The sequence below is a fragment of the Salmo salar genome, chromosome 12, assembly GCF_965601325.2.
Source record: "Salmo salar chromosome 12, fSalSal1, whole genome shotgun sequence".
NCBI classification, from domain to species: domain Eukaryota; kingdom Metazoa; phylum Chordata; class Actinopteri; order Salmoniformes; family Salmonidae; genus Salmo; species Salmo salar.
The window spans coordinates 71,113,346-71,136,600 of record NC_138302.1 but is presented as its reverse complement, the minus strand read 5'-3'; the positions used below and the strand labels follow the sequence as shown (position 1 = coordinate 71,136,600).

Sequence of the window (23,255 nt, the reverse complement as noted above, 5' to 3'; positions counted from 1 at the left end):
ATGTATTTATTAATACTATGATTTTTTATTTATGTAATAAAAATAAAAAAATACAAAAAATACAAAAAAATAAAAAATAAATAAATAATAAAAAAAAATAAAAAAAATAAAAAAAATAAAAAATAAAAAAAATCGGCAGCGTTTTTTTGGTCCTCCAATAATCGGTATCAGCGTTGAAAAATCATAAATCGGTCGACCTCTAGTTCCAACATCTAGTGGACAGCCTTCCCAGAAGAGTGGAGGCTGTTATAGCAGCAAAGGGGGACCAACTCCATATTAATGCCCATGATTTTGGAATGAGATGTTTGACAAGCAGGTGTCCACATACTTTTGGTCATGTAGTGCATTTGTCCCTTGAGCACCACCTCATAATTCGGTAAACTGCCTGATAAATAAGAACGGACAATAAAAAGGAGTAAAGGCAATTAAGGTATAAGTTTAATATTTGTTTCAAAGAATGCATATACAAAGAACGGAGACGTAAGACAAAGCATTTGGTTTCGCACCAAAACAACAACAGTTATAATAACAATAACTTGGTCTGGATGTCAACCCAACCTCGGAGCCACCAGTGTCAACCAACCAATCACAATCCAGGTTTGACAGACATTTTCTCTGTCATTGGAGGTCATTGGTGTTTGTAGCTGGTGTGTCAGAGTTCAGCTGAGTTCCGGACCCTAAATGTAAAAGGATAGGAAGTAACCTTTTTCAAATTAAAATAAAAAAAATAAAACAGATTTTGGTAAAAACATCTGGAGCCTACATTGACGCATGTGCCAGCTTACATTATTATTAAATCTGTTAACCTATGATCGCAGAGGAGACCAGGGGCTTACCTACAGGCATTACCACAACGTTACCACCATAGAATTACAAGTAATAGAACCAACACAGTCCCTCATACCACAGATTTTTTAGGAGGTACACCTAGCATGGCGGCACAATAGCATTGCCATTGCAGCATGACAATATGGAACACTGAGAAAGGCACACAATTCTTGTGTCACAGAATACTGATGCTATAAGCATCAATTCATTAACAATCCAAATGGGACAAAATATGGCCACGGTGTACACACAACAGAACGTTGCTTAGAACAAGTCAGCTTCACTAATAGTTCCATGGTTACCATAACGTTGAGACAATGTTCAGCTAACTCTCCCTTGGTCCCTGGCAACCACTTCTTCTGCTAACACTGTTTAAGTTCCCTGCTTCAAAAGGCCAATTCCTGCATCAAGACCCATCGCGACAGGATGCCTTTAGTTGTTCAGTAATGCCAGTCCCTAGTCCACTCTAACCTCTTCCCCTACAGTACAGTTCTGAAAGGATTGGATCAGTTTAAGCAGTATGGCCATAAAGTTTCCCCATCTACTTGATTTGGATTTACTAAAGAGCCCAGGTGGTAGGGGCTGATTTGGGATTGATCATTAAAATGGCAGACTGTTCTGTCACTTGGAAGGGAGGGGCGACGTTGGCAAAGAACACAAATTAAAAATGGCTACTTTGCTTCATCAGGTGGTGTTGGAGGTGGAGCAGTGGGATTGGGCGCTTGATGTGCTCGACAAGAGGGGTGGAGCTTAATAATACAGCAGCGTGTCAAGCTGTCACTCAGGCAGCCATTTCATTTGGAGGCGGAGCATAGGTCTATCAGAAGTACAGAGGAACTAGGTGGCTCAGAGCCAAATCAACAAAGACAGTATAAATGTCATACTTTAAATCAGCCTGCTACCCCATCACCAATGAGCGGTTATGACACCTTGACAGCTTACGTCAACCCTACAACATTCTATGTCACCTGTATGACAGCCTGTGTTATTTAACCACCTGGAAGGTTCAAACCCTTTGGAGAGTAAAAGGGGGCATGTTTTGGCCTTCTCCTTGAGTGCAGGGCTGAATCTCAATAGACTATAGTTACTGCCTCTCCTTGTCTCCTTCCCTTTCATCTTCACTGATATTTAAAGCCAATGCCCAGTAGGCATCCATCATATTCCTTTCCCTAACTATTTACTTGGAGACCAGTGTAAAGAAAGGGAAACAAATGAGAAATCCACTTGAGCCTACTGAGATGCACCCGTCTCTCTCTGTCCTTCATCTGAAGACTCTGACTGTTGTAACTGGAATGGGAGTGTGGCCAGGGTAGTCACGGTTACAAGCTGGGTTAGGTTCTCTTCTGTGCCTTTCTTCCCGTTGGTCCGCTGGGTGAACACAGGGATGGATCAACTCATCGCTCCTTATTGCAGAGTCTAATCTGAAACTTTTATTTGTTTCTATACTTCGCTTCAGAGTACATGGCTGTCAATCAGCCTTAGCAGAGCAAGGGAGGAGGGGATGGGGGGGGTGAAGGGGGAGGGTGTACATGTGTGTGTGAGGGTTGGGGTCATTCATAGCAGCACACATTTGCGTTTCTTCTTGGGCTCGGGAGGCTCCAGCGCAGCCAGTATCGCCTCATCAAACACATTCTTTAGGCCTTTCTGTGGATAAAAACAAACACACAGGCTCAACAAAGGGGCAACACACACACACACACACACACACACACACACACACACACACACACAGGCTCAACGAAGGGCATTCAACTTAATACAACACAAAGGGGTCAAAAGATCAAGTGCAAACTAAAACAGCATTAGACATAAAAGGAAATAAAAACTCAGGATACTTCATCCTCATAGAGAGGGCTGGAAATGAACAAAGACAGCTGGGGATATTATCAACCAAGGAAAATAGTAATACTACCTGCATTGATTCATGTCAAAGTGAAGTCGGATCGGGCAGTGAGCGTTCAAAACAAAGGCCGGGGAAACAAGAAAGTGGAGGTACGAGAGGACATGGGCTCAGAGAGACACACACACACACACACACACACACACACACACACACACAGGGCCCAAGGGAATTCAAGTATAAACAACCATACCAGTCAGAGCACTAAAATCAAAAGGTGTTGAGAAACACATACAGGTTTACCCTGATCACTAAAGCCCCTACTGTTAGCCAGAACTTCCCATGGCGTCTGCAGATCAACATGTAATTAGTCAGAGCAGCCCGTTTCTGCTCTCCTTATTGTTGTTAGAGCAGCTTAGGATTGGAAGGAATGCCTTGGGCCATATCATGTGAGTCCTACAATACAGTTTTATGAGCAGAGCAAGAACCCCATGTTTCCCTCTGTTCAGGGAAACTCTAGAAACCCTATAGAAAACCTATGGCAAGACTCATATTTGACCCAGAGTTTAGGCTCTATATCATACTGGTCTAGGAGGCTGTGCGGCCAGACGACCAAGCACTACTGAGCTGCTATCCAGCTGTCCCCGTAGATAGAGGAAGGAAAGGAGAGGCAGAGGAAAAGGATAGCAATTTTAGTAGTCCTTTATTCATTCATTTCACAAATAATTCCACACAATTATATTAGCTTTTTAATCTTTTTAAACTCCCAAGACGGCTGGATATGAACTGCAGCAATGGAACATTACAGAGTAGAACAGAAAGAGAGTTTGGACCCCGTGATGCTGCTCCTGGGTTCCAGCTCTAATTCATTAAAGTTCAACGCTCTGTCATCAGTCCACACTGCCCAAAAGGTGCCAACATGGCTTCCGTGACATCATCTAATAGCACTGGTGTGCTTTTCAGTTGAAACCAGGATGGCCAAACTCTCCATCTGTGGCTCTGGCACTTGACAGCCCTAAATGTCACCACGGTCACACCTCAGTCTTGTCATACACCAGCAGTAGTACAAAAAAATACATCAACATTAGGAATCATGGCGGCTCGTAGAATTGGTGCTTAAATCACAATGCTGTGGAGTCAAGTAAATCAGACACTCCCTTAACTCTGGACTCTCCAAACAATACCATAACAGGAGGACAAACACTAACCAAAGAAGAAGACATGGGCCGTGTCTCAAATCACATCCTAATTCCCACAAAGTACACTACTTGGTCCACTATGGGTTATAGGGTGTCATTTGAGATTTGCCCTGAGAGGATAAGTGATGTGATTAACCAAACCCAATGTCAGCATTGTTAAATCTGAGAAAACCCAAGAGCAACAGACACAGTCCTTCAGGCACAGTAAGGCCATGAGGACAACAAACAAAAAGGGGAGGGAAGGAAGAGTCATGGCACACTCAATATTAAGTAACACTGTGGTAAAGGGGAAGTGGATACAGGGGATAGCTTTAAGAGTTTAAACTAAAAGTAAGCAGCAGACAAGGAGAGAAAGACATTAGAATATACAGCACTTCCTCTTTCTTTGCGTCTCTGGTGGCTCTAGGGCGGCTAGGATAGCTTCATCAAATACATTCTTCAGCCCTCGCTATAACGACAAAGGGGAGGGGAGAAAACGACAACAGTTAGCACAGCAAACAGAGAGAGAAAAGGGTTGAGATGAGCAGAGAGAAGAAAATAGGATAGGGAACGAGGGAGTGGAAAAGGGAGAAAAAGAGAAGGGGAAGTAGAGGCAAGAACAAATTGAGGGGAAAATACAGAGGGAGAGGGTAGAAAGAGAAAGAGTGAGTGCAACATTGTGTAGAAAATCTAAGAACAGAGCACAAGGAGACTAAAGAGGACTGGACGATAGCTAATGTTTTACAGTAGATCTAAAGTTGGTAGAGGAGATGAGGAAGCCTCTAGACTATGGAGATGCTGCCCTGCGAGATCGGAGCTGAAGCTTCCCTGACCCACAGATCTAGGATCAAATGACCCTACACCCCTGTCCCAACCTTCACTATCAGGAGCAAAGAACATCTGGCCCAGGACGGGTGGTTAGGCGCAACATCTGACTGGCAGGCAGAACAGTCACACAGGAAACAGGATATTGCATCAGCAGCTCTTACGGCAGGGGAAGCTGGTCTAGAGAGAGGAAGGACGGGGGCAGGACGCCAGGGCAGCGCAGGAGAGGAAGAGACAAGATGGGGTTGGGAAGGGAGACCTAAACTTGGCCACAGTTTAGATCCACTAGGGCCCATTGTTTCCGTTACAGTAAAGTAACACCGTAGGGCACAAGATGGCCGTATGAGAGGGAGGTGATCGCTGTACTCCTTCAGTTTTCCCATCTCTTATGACTGTGGTCGGCAACAGGCCAGATTTATGTTTTTGGTCAAAATTGACCGTAAAATCACCAGGAATTCAGCTAAAAAAAGTATGTAATTCTGTTCCCAAGTATTCCCACGAATTAAAAAGAGATGTGATCGTGTCTCAATGTAATGAAGGTATGACAGGTATGTTTGGCTTAGTTGTGGTCAATTTGCAGTTCACAAATTATAATTATATTTCAACCCCCAACCATCCGCTCCGACAAGTTGCCTACCCCTGTTATGAGCTCAACGGAATGATAACAAGGACTATATTTCTCCATCTAAATGGCAGCCTGTTAATATACGATTGTTTGCCAATACAATGTTTTACTGCCAAGAGTTGGACGTTGGTTGTTTGTGCAGCTCAAGAAGACCACTGCACAACAGGCTGATGGAAAATTGGGTGTTTTAATCGATGTCGACAACCAACTTCAGACAAAAAGAAATGTCTGAAAGTAAAAATATTGCACCTTACTGAATGTGGCCAACTGATAAGACTGCTGACAGCAGCTGCACTACTTAGAACAAGACTAGGCCATATGTGTGGATCTACAGAGTAAGAGTACCTATTAAGCCAACCAGAACCTTTTGTTGAGACATTTAACATATACTGCCCTAATTTTTGTAAGATAAGTTGATATAAAATTAAAGATTAACCGCGTGAAATTTTATGACTTTACTTTAAAAAAAATGTTATATAAGACAAACATATTTGATCAAATCAGTCAAAATTCCAGACTGGGCTGAATGGGTTCCGAGTGTATCCTTTAAACCCATGAGTGTTCCAAATGAGCCCACCTCTTAAATGATCCAATTCATTTCCAGTCGTTCAAATACCACGGCTGCCAGCCTAGTGGTAAGAGCGTTGGACTAATAACCGAAAGGTCGCAAGTTCAAATCTCCGAGCTGACAGGGTACAAATCTGTCATTCTGCCCCTGAACAAGGCAGTTAACCCACTGTTCCTAGGCCGTCATTGTAAATAAGAATTTGTTCTTAACTGACTTGCCTAGTTAAATAAAGGTATATAAAATAAAAAAAATCTGAAATCAGGGCTACAAACAACCAGTTTACAAATCAAATTAGATTTTAACAACTTTAGGCAAGATCAGTATAAACAGATCATTTCTACTCAATGTGGACTTAGGGGTTTTGTTCTTGCCAACAAGTACACACCTGATTAAACTAATCAGACTTCAAGCAAGACATGATTAGTTGAATCAGGTGTGTTATGGCCTGGTTAGAACACAACCCTGCACCCACACTGGTCCTCTGTGGATAGGAAGCCATGGTCTGGTTAGAACACAACCCTGCACCCACACTGGTCCTCTGTGGATAGGAAGCCATGGTCTGGTTAGAACACAACCCTGCACCCACACTGGTCCTCTGTGGATAGGAAGCCATGGTCTGGTTAGAACACAACCCTGCACCCACACTGGTCCTCTGTGGATAGGAAGCCATGGTCTGGTTAGAACACAACCCTGCACCCACACTGGTCCTCTGTGGATAGGAAGCCATGGTCTGGTTAGAACACAACCCTGCACTCACACTGGTCCTCTGTGGATAGGAAGCCATGGTCTGGTTAGAACACAACCCTGCACCCACACTGGTCCTCTGTGGATAAGAAGCCATGGTCTGGTTAGAACACAACCCTGCACCCACACTGGTCCTCTGTGGATAGGAAGCCATGGTCTGGTTAGAACACAACCCTGCACCCACACTGGTCCTCTGTGGATAGGAAGCCATGGTCCGGTTAGAACACAACCCTGCACCCACACTGGTCCTCCGTGGATAAGAAGCCATGCAACATTCATTGAATTATCTGAACGCTGATTCACATTTGCTGTTATTATTGTTAATTAGTTCAACTTGTCTTCCTAAAGCCTGTCTGAAACAGTTTCAAATCTCCCTCTACTGCGCATTAAAAAGGTACAGGTGGTGGACCAAAAAAAAACGGTCAGGTGGATGAATGAAAGACAATATGACAATGCCCCCACCCAAACGTGCCCCCACCCAAACGTGCCCCCACCCAAACGTCTTCTTGTCCCTCATTTGTCCACCACTTGGAGGTATTCTAGCCCTGATATCCCACAAAAGTCTTGGACTGCAGAGGTTTCTAAATCTGAACAAAAAAAAACATTTATGCTCATTGAATATTAGAGAAACACACTACCCCATGTTTCAATGCATACTGGGCTTAACTGGCGCATTCTGGGCTTAACTGGCGCTTACTGGGCTTAACTGGCGCATTCTGGGCTTAACTGGCGCATTCTGGGCTTAACTGGCGCATTCTGGGCTTAACTGGCGCATTCTGGGCTTAACTGGCGCATTCTGGGCTTAACTGGCGCATTCTGGGCTTAACTGGCGCATTCTGGGCTTAACTGGCGCATTCTGGGCTTAACTGGCGCATACTGGGCTTAATTGGCGCATACTGGGCTTAATTGGCGCATACTGGGCTTAATTGGCACAGTGATTTATGGTGAAAAAGACAATAGCAAAGTCTACTCATAAAATATTTGGAAACCAATGGTTTGGGGTATAAATATACACTATAGTTTACAATATTATGCAAAGTTAGTATTGATCATATTTAACAATATTGCTTTATAGTCATTTACATTCTGTATAGAAGGGGTTCTTTTTGTGCTCCTGTAACCTTTAAGCACACCTGAGAAATGCTGTTTTTGTAAATTTCACATTTATGTATAACAATGCAGGGTTAATTTAACCGTAAAATACGACAAAACGCATTTAAAGATGTAAGCTGTGAATGCCTGAAATCTATTACCTTGCTGTAGTTCAAGTTGCTACTGTGTAACTGACATACAGGCACGACCGCTAGCAATTAAAAGCCATATTTTCAAATGGTAAGAAATAGTCATGAAATATACTATCATATCAATACATAAGCACATTCATCTCCTAATTTTATATATGAAGTACGGTCACTTATTGGAGAAGCTATTAACCATTTCTGAAAAACAATGTGCTTATCTGACAGGAGCCTAAAAAACACTTTACAGCTTTGAAACTGGCCACTAGTGGGAACTCAACAGTCAAATGTATAATAAAACATAAGATTGGCTAAGAATAAAAGTTGATCGATATAACCAGATGAATTAGTTGAAACAAACATTTTATTTCAATCCACAGATGGAGGTGGGCTTAATAGGTACTTACTCTACTGACGCAAATACAATATGCATATTGACATATAGAAGTATACTGCTACTGTAGTGATTCACGGGGAACAGCCAGACTGGGCACCAGACTGGGCACCAGACACGTTGTGGCTTCAGGAACTAGTACCTCCTGTCATAAAGGTCACGATACAACAACACGCAGCCAGTCTGTGGACCAAAACTCTGCATGTACCCTTCTCCATCCACTTTCTTGTTTCTTTGAGCCGTGACAGATATGTAGCATTGAAACAAAACTTCAGTTGACCAGAGACAAGAGAGAAAACTTAGCTGCAAGTGTCCTGTGTGATTTCAGGATTGTGAAGATGTGTGGGAGTGACTCAGGCTGATGTTCTAACGTGTTTGTGGAAGGGACTTGCATGTGCTAGGCTGGGGGCGTGTAGCACGGGTCTCTTCGCTCATACATGCGTGGGGATTGCGTGTGTGTGTGTGGTCTTACCTGCGTGAGGGCTGAGCACTCCACATATTTGACGGCCTTGAGGTCTTTGGCCAGTTTCTCTGCCGTCTCAAGAGTGATGGGCTTCTGCTTGTTCTTGGCCAGCTTCTCTATGGTGGACGGGTCGTCTCGCAGATCAATCTGAGTCCCCACCAACAGGAACGGGGTCTTTGGACAGTGGTGGGTGATCTCTGGAACCCACTGGAACACACGGGTTAGAGTGAGTGACACGGGGAGGAGAGACCGGAAGAGAGGCAGCAGCAGAAGATGGGAGGAAGAGAAGGCCAACCTTTTCTTTGACATTTTCGAAGGAGGAGGGGGATACGACGGAGAAACAGACGAGGAAGACATCTGTCTGGGGATAACTCAGAGGTCGTAACCTGTCGTAGTCCTCCTGACCTGGGGGGAGAGAGAGAACACACAACGTTAGCCTACACACACACACACACCTGGAACACATGGGTTACAACCTTTGTTAGGTACACTCTAAACATGCACTTCCATGTATACACCGACACACACTAAGGGACATTGGCATCAGCATTCAGGCCATCCAGAGAAGGTAGGGTGTGTCTTTAATCAGACTGAGGCAGAGCCAAAACTCCCCACTTTATAGAGATCAGGACACACCCTAGTCTAAAACAGCAAGGACACACATTTTAAATAGTTTATTTGAATCCACAATTCACAGTGGAGACTGTACCTGCAGTGTCAAACAAGCCCAGGGTGTAAGGCTCCCCTCCTATCATTACAGTTACAGCATAGTTGTCAAACACCTGCAACACACAGAGACACATGAGAGACGGAGGCACGAGAGAGAGAGAGAGAGAGAGAGAGACGGAGGCACGAGAGAGAGAGAGACGGAGGCACGAGAGAGAGAGAGAGAGGACGAGAGAGAGAGAGACGGAGGCACGAGAGAGAGAGAGAGACGGAGGCACGAGAGAGAGAGAGAGACGGAGAGGCACGGAGAGAGAGAGAGAGACGGAGGCACGAGAGAGAGAGAGACGGAGGCACGAGAGAGAGAGAGACGGAGGCACGAGAGAGAGAGACGGAGGCACGAGAGAGAGAGAGACGGAGGCACGAGAGAGAGAGAGACGGAGGCACGAGAGAGAGAGAGAGACGGAGGCACGAGAGAGAGAGAGACGGAGGCACGAGAGAGAGAGAGACGGAGGCACGAGAGAGAGAGAGAGGACGAGGACGGAGGCACGGAGAGAGAGAGAGAGAGAGGAGGACGGAGGCACGAGAGAGAGAGAGAGAGAGAGAGACGGAGGCACGAGAGAGAGAGAGAGACGGAGGCACGAGAGAGAGAGAGAGACGGAGGCACGAGAGAGAGAGAGAGACGGAGGCACGAGAGAGAGAGAGAGACGGAGGAGGCACGAGAGAGAGAGAGAGACGGAGGCACGAGAGAGAGAGAGAGGGACGGAGGCACGAGAGAGAGAGAGAGGGACGGAGGCACGAGAGAGAGAGAGAGGACGGAGGCACGAGAGAGAGAGAGAGGGACGGAGGCACGAGAGAGAGAGAGAGGACGGAGGCACGAGAGAGAGAGAGAGGACGGAGGCACGAGAGAGAGAGAGAGAGACGGAGGCACGAGAGAGAGAGAGAGACGGAGAGCACGAGAGAGAGAGAGAGGGACGGAGGCACGAGAGAGAGAGAGGAGGACGGAGAGCACGAGAGAGAGAGAGAGACGGAGGCACGAGAGAGAGAGAGAGAGACGGAGGCACGGAGAGAGAGAGAGAGAGACGGAGGCACGAGAGAGAGAGAGAGACGGAGGCACGAGAGAGAGGAGACGGAGGCACGAGAGAGAGAGAGAGACGGAGGCACGAGAGAGAGAGAGAGACGGAGGCACGAGAGAGAGAGAGAGACGGAGGCACGAGAGAGAGAGAGAGACGGAGGCACGAGAGAGAGCGAGAGAGACGGAGGCACGAGAGAGAGAGAGAGAGACGGAGGCACGAGAGAGAGAGAGAGGACGGAGGCACGAGAGAGAGAGAGAGAGACGGAGGCACGAGAGAGAGAGAGAGAGACGGAGGCACGAGAGAGAGAGAGAGGACGGAGGCACGAGAGAGAGAGAGAGAGAGACGGAGGCACGAGAGAGAGAGAGAGACGGAGGCACGAGAGAGAGAGAGAGACGGAGGCACGAGAGAGAGAGAGAGACGGAGGCACGAGAGAGAGAGAGAGGACGGAGGCACGAGAGAGAGAGAGAGAGACGGAGGCACGAGAGAGAGAGAGAGAGAGACGGAGGAGGCACGAGAGAGAGAGAGAGAGAGACGGAGGAGGCACGAGAGAGAGAGAGAGAGACGGAGGAGGCACGAGAGAGAGAGAGAGAGACGGAGGAGGCACGAGAGAGAGAGAGAGAGACGGAGGAGGCACGAGAGAGAGAGAGAGAGAGCGGAGGAGGCACGAGAGAGAGAGAGAGAGAGCGGAGGAGGCACGAGAGAGAGAGAGAGAGACGGAGGAGGCACGAGAGAGAGAGAGAGACGGAGGAGGCACGAGAGAGAGAGAGAGACGGAGGAGGCACGAGAGAGAGAGAGAGAGACGGAGGAGGCACGAGAGAGAGAGAGAGAGACGGAGGAGGCACGAGAGAGAGAGAGAGACGGAGGAGGCACGAGAGAGAGAGAGAGAGAGCGGAGGAGGCACGAGGAGAGAGAGAGAGAGACGGAGGAGGCACGAGAGAGAGAGAGAGAGAGACGGAGGAGGCACGAGAGAGAGAGCGAGAGACGGAGGCACGAGAGAGAGAGAGAGAGACGGAGGCACGAGAGAGAGAGAGAGAGACGGAGGCACGACGAGAGAGAGAGAGACGGAGGCACGAGAGAGAGAGAGAGACGGAGGCACGAGAGAGAGAGAGAGACGGAGGCACGAGAGAGAGAGAGAGACGGAGGCACGAGAGAGAGAGAGAGGACGGAGGCACGAGAGAGAGAGAGAGGGACGGAGGCACGAGAGAGAGAGAGAGGGACGGAGGCACGAGAGAGAGAGAGAGACGGAGGCACGAGAGAGAGAGAGAGACGGAGGCACGAGAGAGAGAGAGAGACGGAGGAGGCACGAGAGAGAGAGAGAGACGGAGGAGGCACGAGAGAGAGAGAGAGAGGACGGAGGCACGAGAGAGAGAGAGAGAGAGACGGAGGAGGCACGAGAGAGAGAGAGAGAGAGACGGAGGAGGCACGAGAGAGAGAGAGAGAGAGACGGAGGAGGCACGAGAGAGAGAGAGAGACGGAGGAGGCACGAGAGAGAGAGAGAGACGGAGGAGGCACGAGAGAGAGAGAGAGACGGAGGAGGCACGAGAGAGAGAGAGAGAGACGGAGGAGGCACGAGAGAGAGAGAGAGAGAGGACGGAGGCACGAGAGAGAGAGAGAGAGAGAGAGACGGAGGCACGAGAGAGAGAGGACGGAGGCACGAGAGAGAGAGAGAGACGGAGGCACGAGAGAGAGGAGAGAGACGGAGGCACGAGAGAGAGAGAGAGACGGAGGAGGCACGAGAGAGAGACGAGAGAGAGCGAGAGAGACGGAGGCACGAGAGAGAGGAGAGAGACGGAGGCACGAGAGAGAGAGAGAGCGGAGGCACGAGAGAGAGAGAGACGGAGGCACGAGAGAGAGAGAGACGGAGGCACGAGAGAGAGAGAGACGGAGGCACGAGAGAGAGAGAGAGACGGAGGCACGAGAGAGAGAGAGAGACGGAGGCACGAGAGAGAGAGAGAGAGACGGAGGCACGAGAGAGAGAGAGAGAGACGGAGGCACGAGAGAGAGAGAGAGAGAGACGGAGGCACGAGAGAGAGAGAGAGAGAGACGGAGGCACGAGAGAGAGAGAGAGAGACGGAGGCACGAGAGAGAGAGAGAGGGACGGAGGCACGAGAGAGAGAGAGAGAGACGGAGGCACGAGAGAGAGAGAGAGACGGAGGAGGCACGAGAGAGAGCGAGACGAGAGGGAGGCACGAGAGAGAGCGAGAGAGAGGAGAGGCACGAGAGAGAGAGAGAGCGGAGGCACGAGAGAGAGAGAGAGGACGGAGGCACGAGAGAGAGAGAGAGGACGGAGGCACGAGAGAGAGAGAGAGACGGAGGCACGAGAGAGAGAGAGAGGACGGAGGCACGAGAGAGAGAGAGAGGGACGGAGGCACGAGAGAGAGAGAGAGACGGAGGCACGAGAGAGAGAGAGAGACGGAGGCACGAGAGAGAGAGAGAGACGGAGGCACGAGAGAGAGAGAGAGACGGAGGCACGAGAGAGAGAGAGAGACGGAGGCACGAGAGAGAGAGAGAGAGAGACGGAGGAGGCACGAGAGAGAGAGAGAGAGAGACGGAGGAGGCACGAGAGAGAGAGAGAGAGAGACGGAGGAGGCACGAGAGAGAGAGAGAGAGAGACGGAGGAGGCACGAGAGAGAGAGAGAGAGAGACGGAGGAGGCACGAGAGAGAGAGAGAGAGACGGAGGAGGCACGAGAGAGAGAGAGAGAGGACGGAGGAGGCACGAGAGAGAGAGAGAGAGACGGAGGAGGCACGAGAGAGAGAGAGAGAGAGACGGAGGAGGCACGAGAGAGAGAGAGAGAGAGACGGAGGAGGCACGAGAGAGAGAGAGAGAGAGACGGAGGAGGCACGAGAGAGAGAGAGAGAGAGACGGAGGAGGCACGAGAGAGAGAGAGAGAGAGACGGAGGAGGCACGAGAGAGAGAGAGAGAGAGACGGAGGAGGCACGAGAGAGAGAGAGAGAGACGGAGGAGGCACGAGAGAGAGAGAGAGAGACGGAGGAGGCACGAGAGAGAGAGAGAGAGACGGAGGAGGCACGAGAGAGAGAGAGAGAGACGGAGGAGGCACGAGAGAGAGAGAGAGAGACGGAGGAGGCACGAGAGAGAGAGAGAGAGACGGAGGAGGCACGAGAGAGAGAGAGAGACGGAGGAGGCACGAGAGAGAGAGCGACGGAGGCACGAGAGAGAGAGCGACGGAGGCACGAGAGAGAGAGCGACGGAGGCACGAGAGAGAGAGCGACGGAGGCACGAGAGAGAGAGAGACGGAGGCACGAGAGAGAGAGAGACGGAGGCACGAGAGAGAGAGAGACGGAGGCACGAGAGAGAGAGAGACGGAGGCACGAGAGAGAGAGAGACGGAGGCACGAGAGAGAGAGACGGAGGCACGAGAGAGGCGACGGAGGCACGAGAGAGAGAGACGGAGGCACGAGAGAGAGAGACGGAGGCACGAGAGAGAGAGACGGAGGCACGAGAGAGAGAGAGAGACGGAGGCACGAGAGAGAGAGAGAGACGGAGGCACGAGAGAGAGAGAGAGACGGAGGCACGAGAGAGAGAGGAGACGGAGGCACGAGACGAGAGAGCGAGACGGAGGCACGAGAGAGAGAGAGAGACGGAGGCACGAGAGAGAGAGAGAGACGGAGGCACGAGAGAGAGAGAGAGACGGAGGCACGAGAGAGAGAGAGAGACGGAGGCACGAGAGAGAGAGACGGAGGCACGAGAGAGAGAGAGAGAGGAGCACGAGAGAGAGAGAGAGACGGAGGCACGAGGAGAGAGAGAGAGACGGAGGCACGAGAGAGAGAGACGGAGGCACGAGAGAGAGAGACGGAGGCACGAGAGAGAGAGACGGAGGCACGAGAGAGAGAGACGGAGGCACGAGAGAGAGAGAGAGAGAGAGAGAGACGGAGGCACGAGAGAGAGAGAGAGACGGAGGCACGAGAGAGAGAGAGAGACGGAGGCACGAGAGAGAGAGACGGAGGAGCCACGAGCGAGCGAGCGAGAGAGAGAGAGCCACGAGCGAGCGAGCGAGAGAGAGAGAGCCACGAGCGAGCGAGAGAGAGAGAGCCACGAGCGAGCGAGAGAGAGAGCCACGAGCGAGCGAGAGAGAGAGCCACGAGCGAGCGAGAGAGAGAGCCACGAGCGAGCGAGAGAGAGAGCCACGAGCGAGAGAGAGAGAGAGCCACGAGCGAGAGAGAGAGCCACGAGCGAGAGAGAGAGCCACGAGAGAGAGAGAGAGCCACGAGAGAGAGAGAGAGCCACGAGAGAGAGAGAGCCACGAGCGAGAGAGAGCCACGAGCGAGCGAGCGAGAGAGAGAGAGCCACGAGCGAGCAAGCGAGAGAGAGAGAGCCACGAGCGAGCAAGCGAGAGAGAGAGAGCCACGAGCGAGCAAGCGAGAGAGAGAGAGCCACGAGCGAGCAAGCGAGAGAGAGAGAGCCACGAGCGAGCGAGAGAGAGAGAGCCACGAGCGAGCGAGCGAGAGAGAGAGAGAGCCACGCGCACGCGAGCGAGAGAGAGAGAGAGCCACGCGCGAGCGAGAGAGAGAGAGAGCCAGCGCACGAGCGAGAGAGAGAGAGCCACGAGCACGAGCGAGAGAGAGCCACGAGAGAGCGAGAGAGAGCCACGAGCGAGCGAGAGAGAGCCACGAGCGAGCGAGAGAGAGAGAGCCGCGAGCGAGAGAGAGAGAGCCGACGAGCGAGAGAGAGCCGCGAGCGAGAGAGAGAGCCGACGAGAGAGAGAGAGCCGCGACGAGCGAGAGAGAGCCGCGAGCAGAGCGAGAGAGAGCCGCGAGCGAGAGAGCGAGAGCCGCGAGCGAGCGAGAGAGAGCCGCGAGCGAGAGAGAGCCGACGAGAGAGAGCAGAGCCGCGAGCGAGACGAGAGCCGCGAGCGAGCGAGAGCCGCGAGCGAGAGAGAGAGAGAGCCGCGAGCGAGAGAGAGCAGAGCCGCGAGCGAGAGAGAGCGCGAGAGCCGCGAGCGAGAGAGAGAGGAGAGCCGCGAGCGAGAGAGAGAGAGCCAGAGCGAGCGAGACGAGCGAGAGAGAGAGAGCCGCGAGCGAGCGAGAGAGAGAGAGAGAGCCGCGAGAGAGCGAGCGAGAGAGAGAGAGCCGCGAGCGAGCGAGAGAGAGAGAGCCGCGAGCGAGCGAGCGAGAGAGAGAGAGCCGCGAGCGAGCGAGAGAGAGAGAGCCGCGAGCGAGCGAGAGAGAGAGAGCCGCGAGCGAGCGAGCGAGAGCGAGAGAGAGCCGCGAGAGAGCGAGCGAGCGAGAGAGAGCCGCGAGCGCACGAGAGAGAGAGAGAGCGAGAGCGCGCGAGAGAGAGAGAGCCGCGAGCGCGCGAGAGAGAGAGAGCCGCGAGCGAGCGAGAGAGAGAGAGCGAGAGCGCGAGCGAGCGAGCGAGAGAGAGCGAGAGCCGCGAGCGAGCGAGCGAGAGAGAGCGAGAGCCGCGAGCGAGCGAGAGAGAGAGAGCGAGAGCCGCGAGAGAGAGAGCGAGAGCCGCGAGAGAGAGAGAGCGAGAGCCGCGAGAGAGAGAGAGCGAGAGCCGCGAGAGAGCGAGAGCCGCGAGAGAGAGAGAGAGCGAGAGCCGCGAGAGAGAGAGAGAGCGAGAGCCGCGAGAGAGAGCGAGAGCCGCGAGAGAGAGAGCGAGAGCCGCGAGAGAGAGAGCGAGAGCCGCGAGAGAGAGAGCGAGAGCCGCGAGAGAGCGAGAGCCGCGAGAGAGAGAGCGAGAGCCGCGAGAGAGCGAGAGCCGCGAGAGAGCGAGAGCCGCGAGAGAGAGAGAGCCGCGAGAGAGAGAGAGAGGCGAGAGAGAGACGAGAGCGAGAGAGAGAGAGCGAGAGCCGCGAGAGAGAGAGAGAGCGAGAGAGAGCGAGAGCCGCGAGAGAGAGAGAGAGCGAGAGCCGCGAGAGAGAGAGAGAGCGAGAGCCGCGAGAGAGAGAGAGCGAGAGCCGCGAGAGAGAGAGAGCGAGAGCCGCGAGAGAGAGAGAGCGCGAGAGCCGCGAGAGAGCGAGAGCCGCGAGAGAGAGAGAGAGCGAGAGCCGCGAGAGAGCGAGAGCCGCGCGAGAGCGAGAGCCGCGAGAGAGAGAGAGCCGCGAGAGAGAGAGAGCCGCGAGAGAGAGAGAGCCGCGAGAGAGCGAGAGCCGCGAGAGAGCGAGAGCCGCGAGAGAGCGAGAGCGAGAGCCGCGAGAGAGAGAGAGAGAGCGAGAGCCGCGAGAGAGAGAGAGAGAGCGAGAGCCGCGAGAGAGAGAGAGAGAGCGAGAGCCGCGAGAGAGAGAGAGCGAGAGCCGCGAGAGAGAGAGAGCGAGCGCCGCGAGAGAGAGAGAGAGAGCGAGCGCCGCGAGAGAGAGAGCGAGAGCCGCGAGAGAGAGAGCGAGAGCCGCGAGAGAGAGAGCGAGCGCCGCGAGAGAGAGAGCGAGCGCCGAGAGAGAGAGAGAGAGAGAGCGCCGCGAGAGAGAGAGAGAGAGCGAGAGCCGCGAGAGAGAGAGAGAGAGAGCGAGAGCCGCGAGAGAGAGAGAGAGAGCGAGAGCCGCGAGAGAGAGAGAGAGAGCGAGAGCCGCGAGAGAGAGAGAGAGAGCGAGAGCCGCGAGAGAGAGAGAGAGCGAGCGCCGCGAGAGAGCGAGAGCCGCGAGAGAGCGAGAGCCGCGAGAGAGAGAGCGAGAGCCGCGAGAGAGAGAGCGAGAGCCGCGAGAGAGAGAGCGAGAGCCGCGAGAGAGAGAGCGAGAGCCGCGAGAGAGAGAGCGAGAGCCGCGAGAGAGAGAGCGAGAGCCGCGAGAGAGAGAGCGAGAGCCGCGAGAGAGAGAGCGAGAGCCGCGAGAGAGAGAGCGAGAGAGCCGCGAGAGCGAGAGCCGCGAGAGCCGCGAGAGCGAGAGCCGCGAGAGCCGAGAGAGCGAGAGCCGCGAGAGAGAGAGCGAGAGCCGCGAGAGAGAGAGCGAGAGCCGCGAGAGAGAGAGCGAGAGCCGCGAGAGAGAGAGCCGCGAGAGAGAGAGCGAGAGCCGCGAGAGAGAGAGCGAGAGCCGCGAGAGAGAGAGCGAGAGCCGCGAGAGAGAGAGCGAGAGCCGCGAGAGAGAGAGCGAGAGCCGCGAGAGAGAGAGCTAGAGCCGCGAGAGAGAGCGAGAGCCGCGAGAGAGAGCGAGAGCCGCGAGAGAGAGCGAGAGCCGCGAGAGAGAGCGAGAGCCGCGAGAGAGAGCGAGAGCCGCGAGAGAGAGAGCTAGAGCCGCGAGAGAGAGAGCTAGAGCCGCGAGAGAGAGAGCGAGAGCAGCGAGAGAGAGAGCTAGAGCCGCGCGAGAGCCGCGAGAGAGAGAGCTAGAGCCGCGAGAGAGAGAGCTAGAGCCGCGAGAGAGAGAGCTAGAGCCGCAAGAGCCGCGAGAGAGAGAGCGAGAGCCGCGAGAGAGAGAGCGGCGAGAGAGAGCGAGAGCGGCGAGAGAGAGAGCGAGAGAGAGAGCGAGAGCCGCGAGAGAGAGAGCCGCGAGAGCGGCGAGAGAGAGCGAGAGCGGCGAGAGAGAGCGAGAGCGGCGAGAGAGAGCGAGAGCGGCGAGAGAGAGCGAGAGCGGCGAGAGAGAGAGAGAGAGCGAGAGAGCGAGAGCGGCGAGAGAGAGCGAGAGCGGCGAGAGAGAGAGAGAGAGCGACGAGAGAGAGCGAGAGCGGCGAGAGAGAGAGAGCGAGAGCGGCGAGCGAGAGCCGCGAGAGAGAGCCGCGAGAGAGAGCCGCGAGCGAGAGCCGCGAGCGAGAGCCGCGAGCGAGAGCCGCGAGCGAGAGCCGCGAGAGAGAGCCGCGAGCGAGAGCCGCGAGCGAGAGCCGCGAGAGACAGCCGCGAGAGACAGCCGCGAGAGAGAGCCGCGAGCGAGAGCCGCGAGCGAGAGCGAGAGACGCGAGAGAGCGAGAGACGCGAGACGCGAGAGACGCGAGACGCGAGAGACGCGAGACGCGAGAGAGCGAGAGAGCGAGAGACGCGAGACGCGAGAGAGCGAGAGACGAGAGACGCGAGACGCGAGAGAGCGCGAGAGAGAGAGCGCGAGAGAGAGAGCGCGAGAGAGAGAGCGGCGAGAGAGAGCGAGAGAGAGCGAGAGAGAGCGAGAGAGAGCGAGAGAGAGCGCGAGAGAGCGCGAGAGAGCGCGAGAGAGCGAGAGAGCGAGAGAGCGAGAGAGAGCGAGAGAGAGCGAGAGCGAGAGAGCGAGAGAGCGAGAGAGCGAGAGAGAGCGAGAGAGAGCGAGAGAGAGCGAGAGAGAGCGAGAGAGAAAGGGTTAGAGCTGTGTTTGTGTTTAAGGTACTTACCGTGGGTACATATTCAGAGGGGAACTTGTTTGTGGTGTAGGAGATGAGCAGACAGGTTTTACCCACAGCTCCGTCACCCACCACAACACACTTGATCGTTTGCATAGCTGTGCTTTAGAAACCTCTACTCATTCAAGATCTAGAGTGTAAAAGAACAGGAAGAGAGATTAGTGGGTACAACGGCAGAACGACAGCCTCAGCGACAGCTACAGGCTAATGAAAACCCTGTTCAAGGCCTACTCCTGTTGGAACTAAAATAAAATGAAACTTCAATGAAAATGTTGTCTTCATGCCATTCACATTCTCCATTCCAAGCAGCGTGGTTGGACTGTGGACTGAAGTAGTGACAGCATACTGCCCGAGTGAACGTGAGAATCAGAGATGAGGAAGACGACAGGTTGGAATAATCATGAGCTGAAGTTCACCCAGCTAAGTGAGACAGACCGAGCTATTAACATGTCTTCCATGGGGTCTTCTGACCATCTGTTCTTACACACACCATCTCCCTCTATTTCTCTACCCACACACAACCACTCTCATTACACAAACCCTGCTTTCATTACACACACCATCCAGCCACAGAGACCCCATCACAGATCAGTGAAAGACAAGTGTTGGTTAAGAGGTGCAACAGTGACTAGACAGTCCAACACCCTGACAAATCTCCTATTCCATAGCTGATTGAGGAAGGCCCGGTCTGTAAAACAACCTCTTGCCTGGTCCAAACCCTTCCGCATTACGGGGATTTCTCCAATAGACTACAGACGGGTTGAAGAGAGATTCAGGAATATTTCTAATCCACTCATCCGATTCTTTTAGATCTGAGGCGATAGGAAGGGACAGGGGCCTGTTGTGTAACTACACCTCCAGAAACTACCCTAATGGAGAGAACTATGGACAGAGGGAAGGACATTTGGGTCATTTAAATAGTATTGTCATTCACACAAACAAGGCATGGCTGTGCAGGGTCACACATACAGCAGAGCTGGGCTGCTGGCAGGGAGAAATGGGCTCCGTCAGTGAGATGAGGAGAACGCTGGGTTTTGTGATGCTACAGAAGACACACACTGATCTTCACTTTACCCATCTACTACCCATAGAACAAACAAGACCAAGGCCGAAATAAGGCAGAATGGTCAGTTTTACTGGGGGAAATCAGTAACCACAGAGAGGAAGTGGGAAGAAACCAGTAAGCAGACAGATCTGATTGGCTGACCAGGAAGAAGAGGGTGGCATACTTTCAATTGCAGCTGTACATGTTTTGGGATAGATAAACGGATCAAACTGACCTAAGACACTGATTGGAAAGCGAGGCCTAAATGCTTTATCATTAGCACAGCAACATCTAGTAGCAAATCAATAAATCATATCCACCCACCCACACAGAGTACTAGACAATGTCAGATGTTATTGGCACAACACATTTGAAATCAGCCTAAATAAAACAGTCTGTATAGAATACATACATAATTGATCATATTATTTAATGATAATATACAGATGTAATACATGGCATAATAATGACTGAGGTCAGTAAACCAGGATTGATTATATTCTGCATTGACATGGTTTTTCTTCTTTCAATTTACATTTCTTTGTATCTATCAAAAATGATGTCAGCCGTTTCATGATTTCGACCGGCTGAGAAACGCTGCTTGTCTGTCTGTCTCGTCATGTTCATTATTATGGGACAGCTGGAGACCGAACTTTAAAAATGTAAACAACGTAGCAAATGTCAGAGATAGACAGGTTTATACAAATCTTCGCTGTTGAATGTGTCTAAAAGAAATGTGAGATAATGTCTAGATGCTTTTTATAGTGGAGACCAAGTGTTTAAGTTGCTTAGCTGGGCTGATGAGACAGTGGTATGCGCAGTCAGTCAGATGGAACACAGTAAACAGGTATTTTAACATCATAGATTTAGCCAGTGGTAATTTGTGGAACAGACACCGGCTGGAAGGCGGTTTTAACTAATCAGCATTCAGGATTAGACCCACCCGTTGTATAATGTGACATGGTTACCATCCATGTGGATCTTTATCCAATCAGAGCTACAACAAACTTCTACACATCCTTCATGCAGTGTAGTGATGTCAGTCCCCTAGACTCCAGCCACTGCAGGCCACACAGACAACCAGGCCTGGTATTGTGTGATCTCAGGGGCGAGGACATTTGGTCTTCAAGAGATTACCAAAAATTTACCAAAATAGCCAAATAAATTGATTAGAAAACCGAAACACACTAAAAATTCAGTTAAGAAAAGACAAATCAATATAAAAATGTTAAGGCTGCCCGCAATTAGTCGACTGTTTGGTCATTAGGCTGTTGGTCGACCGAGATTGACTAAAACAAGCAGTAACAAACATACAGTACCAGTCAAAAGTTTGGACACCTACTCATGCAAGGGGTCATCTTTATTTTTACTATTTTCTACATGAAATAACAGTCATGTAGAAACAGAAAAAAGTTCAATCAAAATACATTTTATTTGAGATTCTTCAAAGTAGCCACCCTTTCTTTGCCTTGATGACAGCTTTGCACACTCATGGCATTCTCTTAACCAGCTTCATGAGGTAGTCACCTAGAATGCATTTCAACTGACAGGTGTGCCTTGTTAAAAGTTAATAAGGAAAGAAATTCCACAAATTATGGCAAGAACAGATGAAATAAGCAAAGAAAACAACAGTCTATCATTACTTGAAAAGACATGGTCAGTCAATGCAGAACATTGTAAGGTTCTTGAAGTTGCAAAAACCAAACACTATTATGAAACTCTCTCTCATGAGGACCGCCACAGGAAAGGAAGACCCAGAGTTAGCTCTGCTGTAGAGGATAAGTTCATTACATTTACCATCCTCAGAAATTGTAGCAAAAAATAAATGCTTAAAAGCTCAAGTAACAGACATCTCAACATCAAGTGTTCAGAGGAGACTGCATGAGTCAGGCCTTCATGGTCAAATTTCTGCAAAGAAACCACTACTAAAGGACACCAATAATAAGAAGAGACTTGCTGTGGGCCAAGAAACACAAACAACGGACATTAGACAAGTGGAAATCTGTCCTTTGGTCTGATGAGTCCAAATTTGAGATGTTTGGTTCCACTGCTAGTCTTTGTGAGACGCAGAGTAGGTGAACAGAGCTCTGCATGTGTGGTTCCCACCGTGAAGCATGGCGGAGGAGGTGTGACGGTGCTTTGCTGATGACACTCAGTGATTTGATTTAGAATTCAAGGCACACTTAACCAGCATGGCTACCACAGCATTCTGCAGCGATAAGCCATCCCATCTGGTTTGCGCTTAGTGGGACTATCATTTGTTTTCAACAGGACAATGACCCAATACCTCCAGGCTGTGTAAGGGCTATTTGACCAAGAAGGAGGGTGATGGAGTGCTGCATCAGATGACCTGGCCTCCACAATCACTTGACCTCAACCCAATTGAGATGGTTCGGGATGAGTTGGACCGCAGATTGAAGGAAAAGCAGCCAAAAAGTACTCAGCATATGTTGGAACTCCCTCAAGACTGTTGGAAAAGCATTCCAGGTGAAGCTGGTTGAGAGAATGCCAAAAGTGTGCAAAGCTGTCATCAAGGCAAAGGGTGGCAACTTTGAAGAATCTCAAATATTTTTATATTTCTTTAACACTCTGGGTAACTACATGATTGCATATGTGCTCTTTCATAGTTTTGATGACCTCACTATTATTCTACAACATAGAAAATAGTAAAAATAAAAACCCTTGAATGAAATGGCTACCCATACTATTTGCATTGCGTGAATTGTTTGCTTTGATTCTAAGTGTATATCAATTACCCATAACATATACCACCAGTAGCACATTTACTGTTCATTCTTAATCTACAACGTTTGTTCCTTTGGTAATGGATTTCAATATTATTATTCCAGTCCTCCCATTTTCATTGTCTGAGATGACACATTGTGTCATCGTCTTTGGTTTGGAGCGTTCCTGTCGATGTTGAGTAAGGATGCGCACGCATAGAAGTAAGCCGATATGCTACCGGGACTGCGCGCAAATGCTGGCATATAAATGTGCCCATATGGGGATCTGATAGTATTTCTCATTGGCTTATTAACGCACCACCAGCAATGACATTTGGAGCTTCTCAAGGTAACGTTTTCTTCACCTCAAATAGCAAGTAAATGAAGTCTTTTTACATCCATTGAGAATTACAATAGTTCCAATGTATTTTTTAAAAATCTTTCCAGCTTTCTCTTTTGATAACCGCGTGAAAGGGAAAAATGTCATGCTCTGACCCAGTGGAAACGTCATAAAATAGGCCTACCTGATTACTTATCAGTGCTTGACTTGGCCTGAAATAGATTCTGCTACTCATTTTGGGGGCTGGTACAGTTTATATTTAGGTGCAGGAGCTGCACAATACTTTTGAGCTAATATTCTAGAAGAGGAACAGGAGCTGAAGCAGTAGAACATTTGAGGTGCCGGTACTCAGCTCTGGTGAGCTCCTGCTCAAGTCAAACACTGCTTCTTAAGCCCTTGTGCAAACAGCCTACAGCTGTGTCTGTACGAAGCTCACTGGCGCAGGAAACTGA

At 51.0% G+C, this 23,255-nt stretch overlaps 1 protein-coding gene across 5 annotated transcripts in view; it reads right to left on the bottom strand.

The window, feature by feature from the left end:
• Positions 1–416: 416 nt before the first annotated feature.
• LOC106565619 (cell division control protein 42 homolog) overlaps positions 417–23,255 on the bottom strand; it is a 35,652-nt gene continuing 12,813 nt past the window's right edge. For 2 of the 5 annotated variants that reach the window (XM_082959281.1, XM_014132924.3), the window contains 5 exons: positions 18,687–18,825; positions 9,413–9,485; positions 8,999–9,108; positions 8,713–8,910; positions 1,849–2,472 (listed from right to left, as the gene is read on the bottom strand). In XM_082959281.1, the coding sequence (XP_082815407.1) occupies positions 2,383–2,472; positions 8,713–8,910; positions 8,999–9,108; positions 9,413–9,485; positions 18,687–18,791 (576 nt within the window). In that variant the 5' untranslated portion in view covers positions 18,792–18,825 and the 3' untranslated portion in view covers positions 1,849–2,382. Of the gene's footprint in view, positions 2,473–3,788; positions 4,316–8,712; positions 8,911–8,998; positions 9,109–9,412; positions 9,486–18,686; positions 18,826–23,255 lie in introns of those variants that run through there. The other 3 variants (XM_082959282.1, XM_082959283.1, XM_014132923.3) reach the window with 2 other exon arrangements.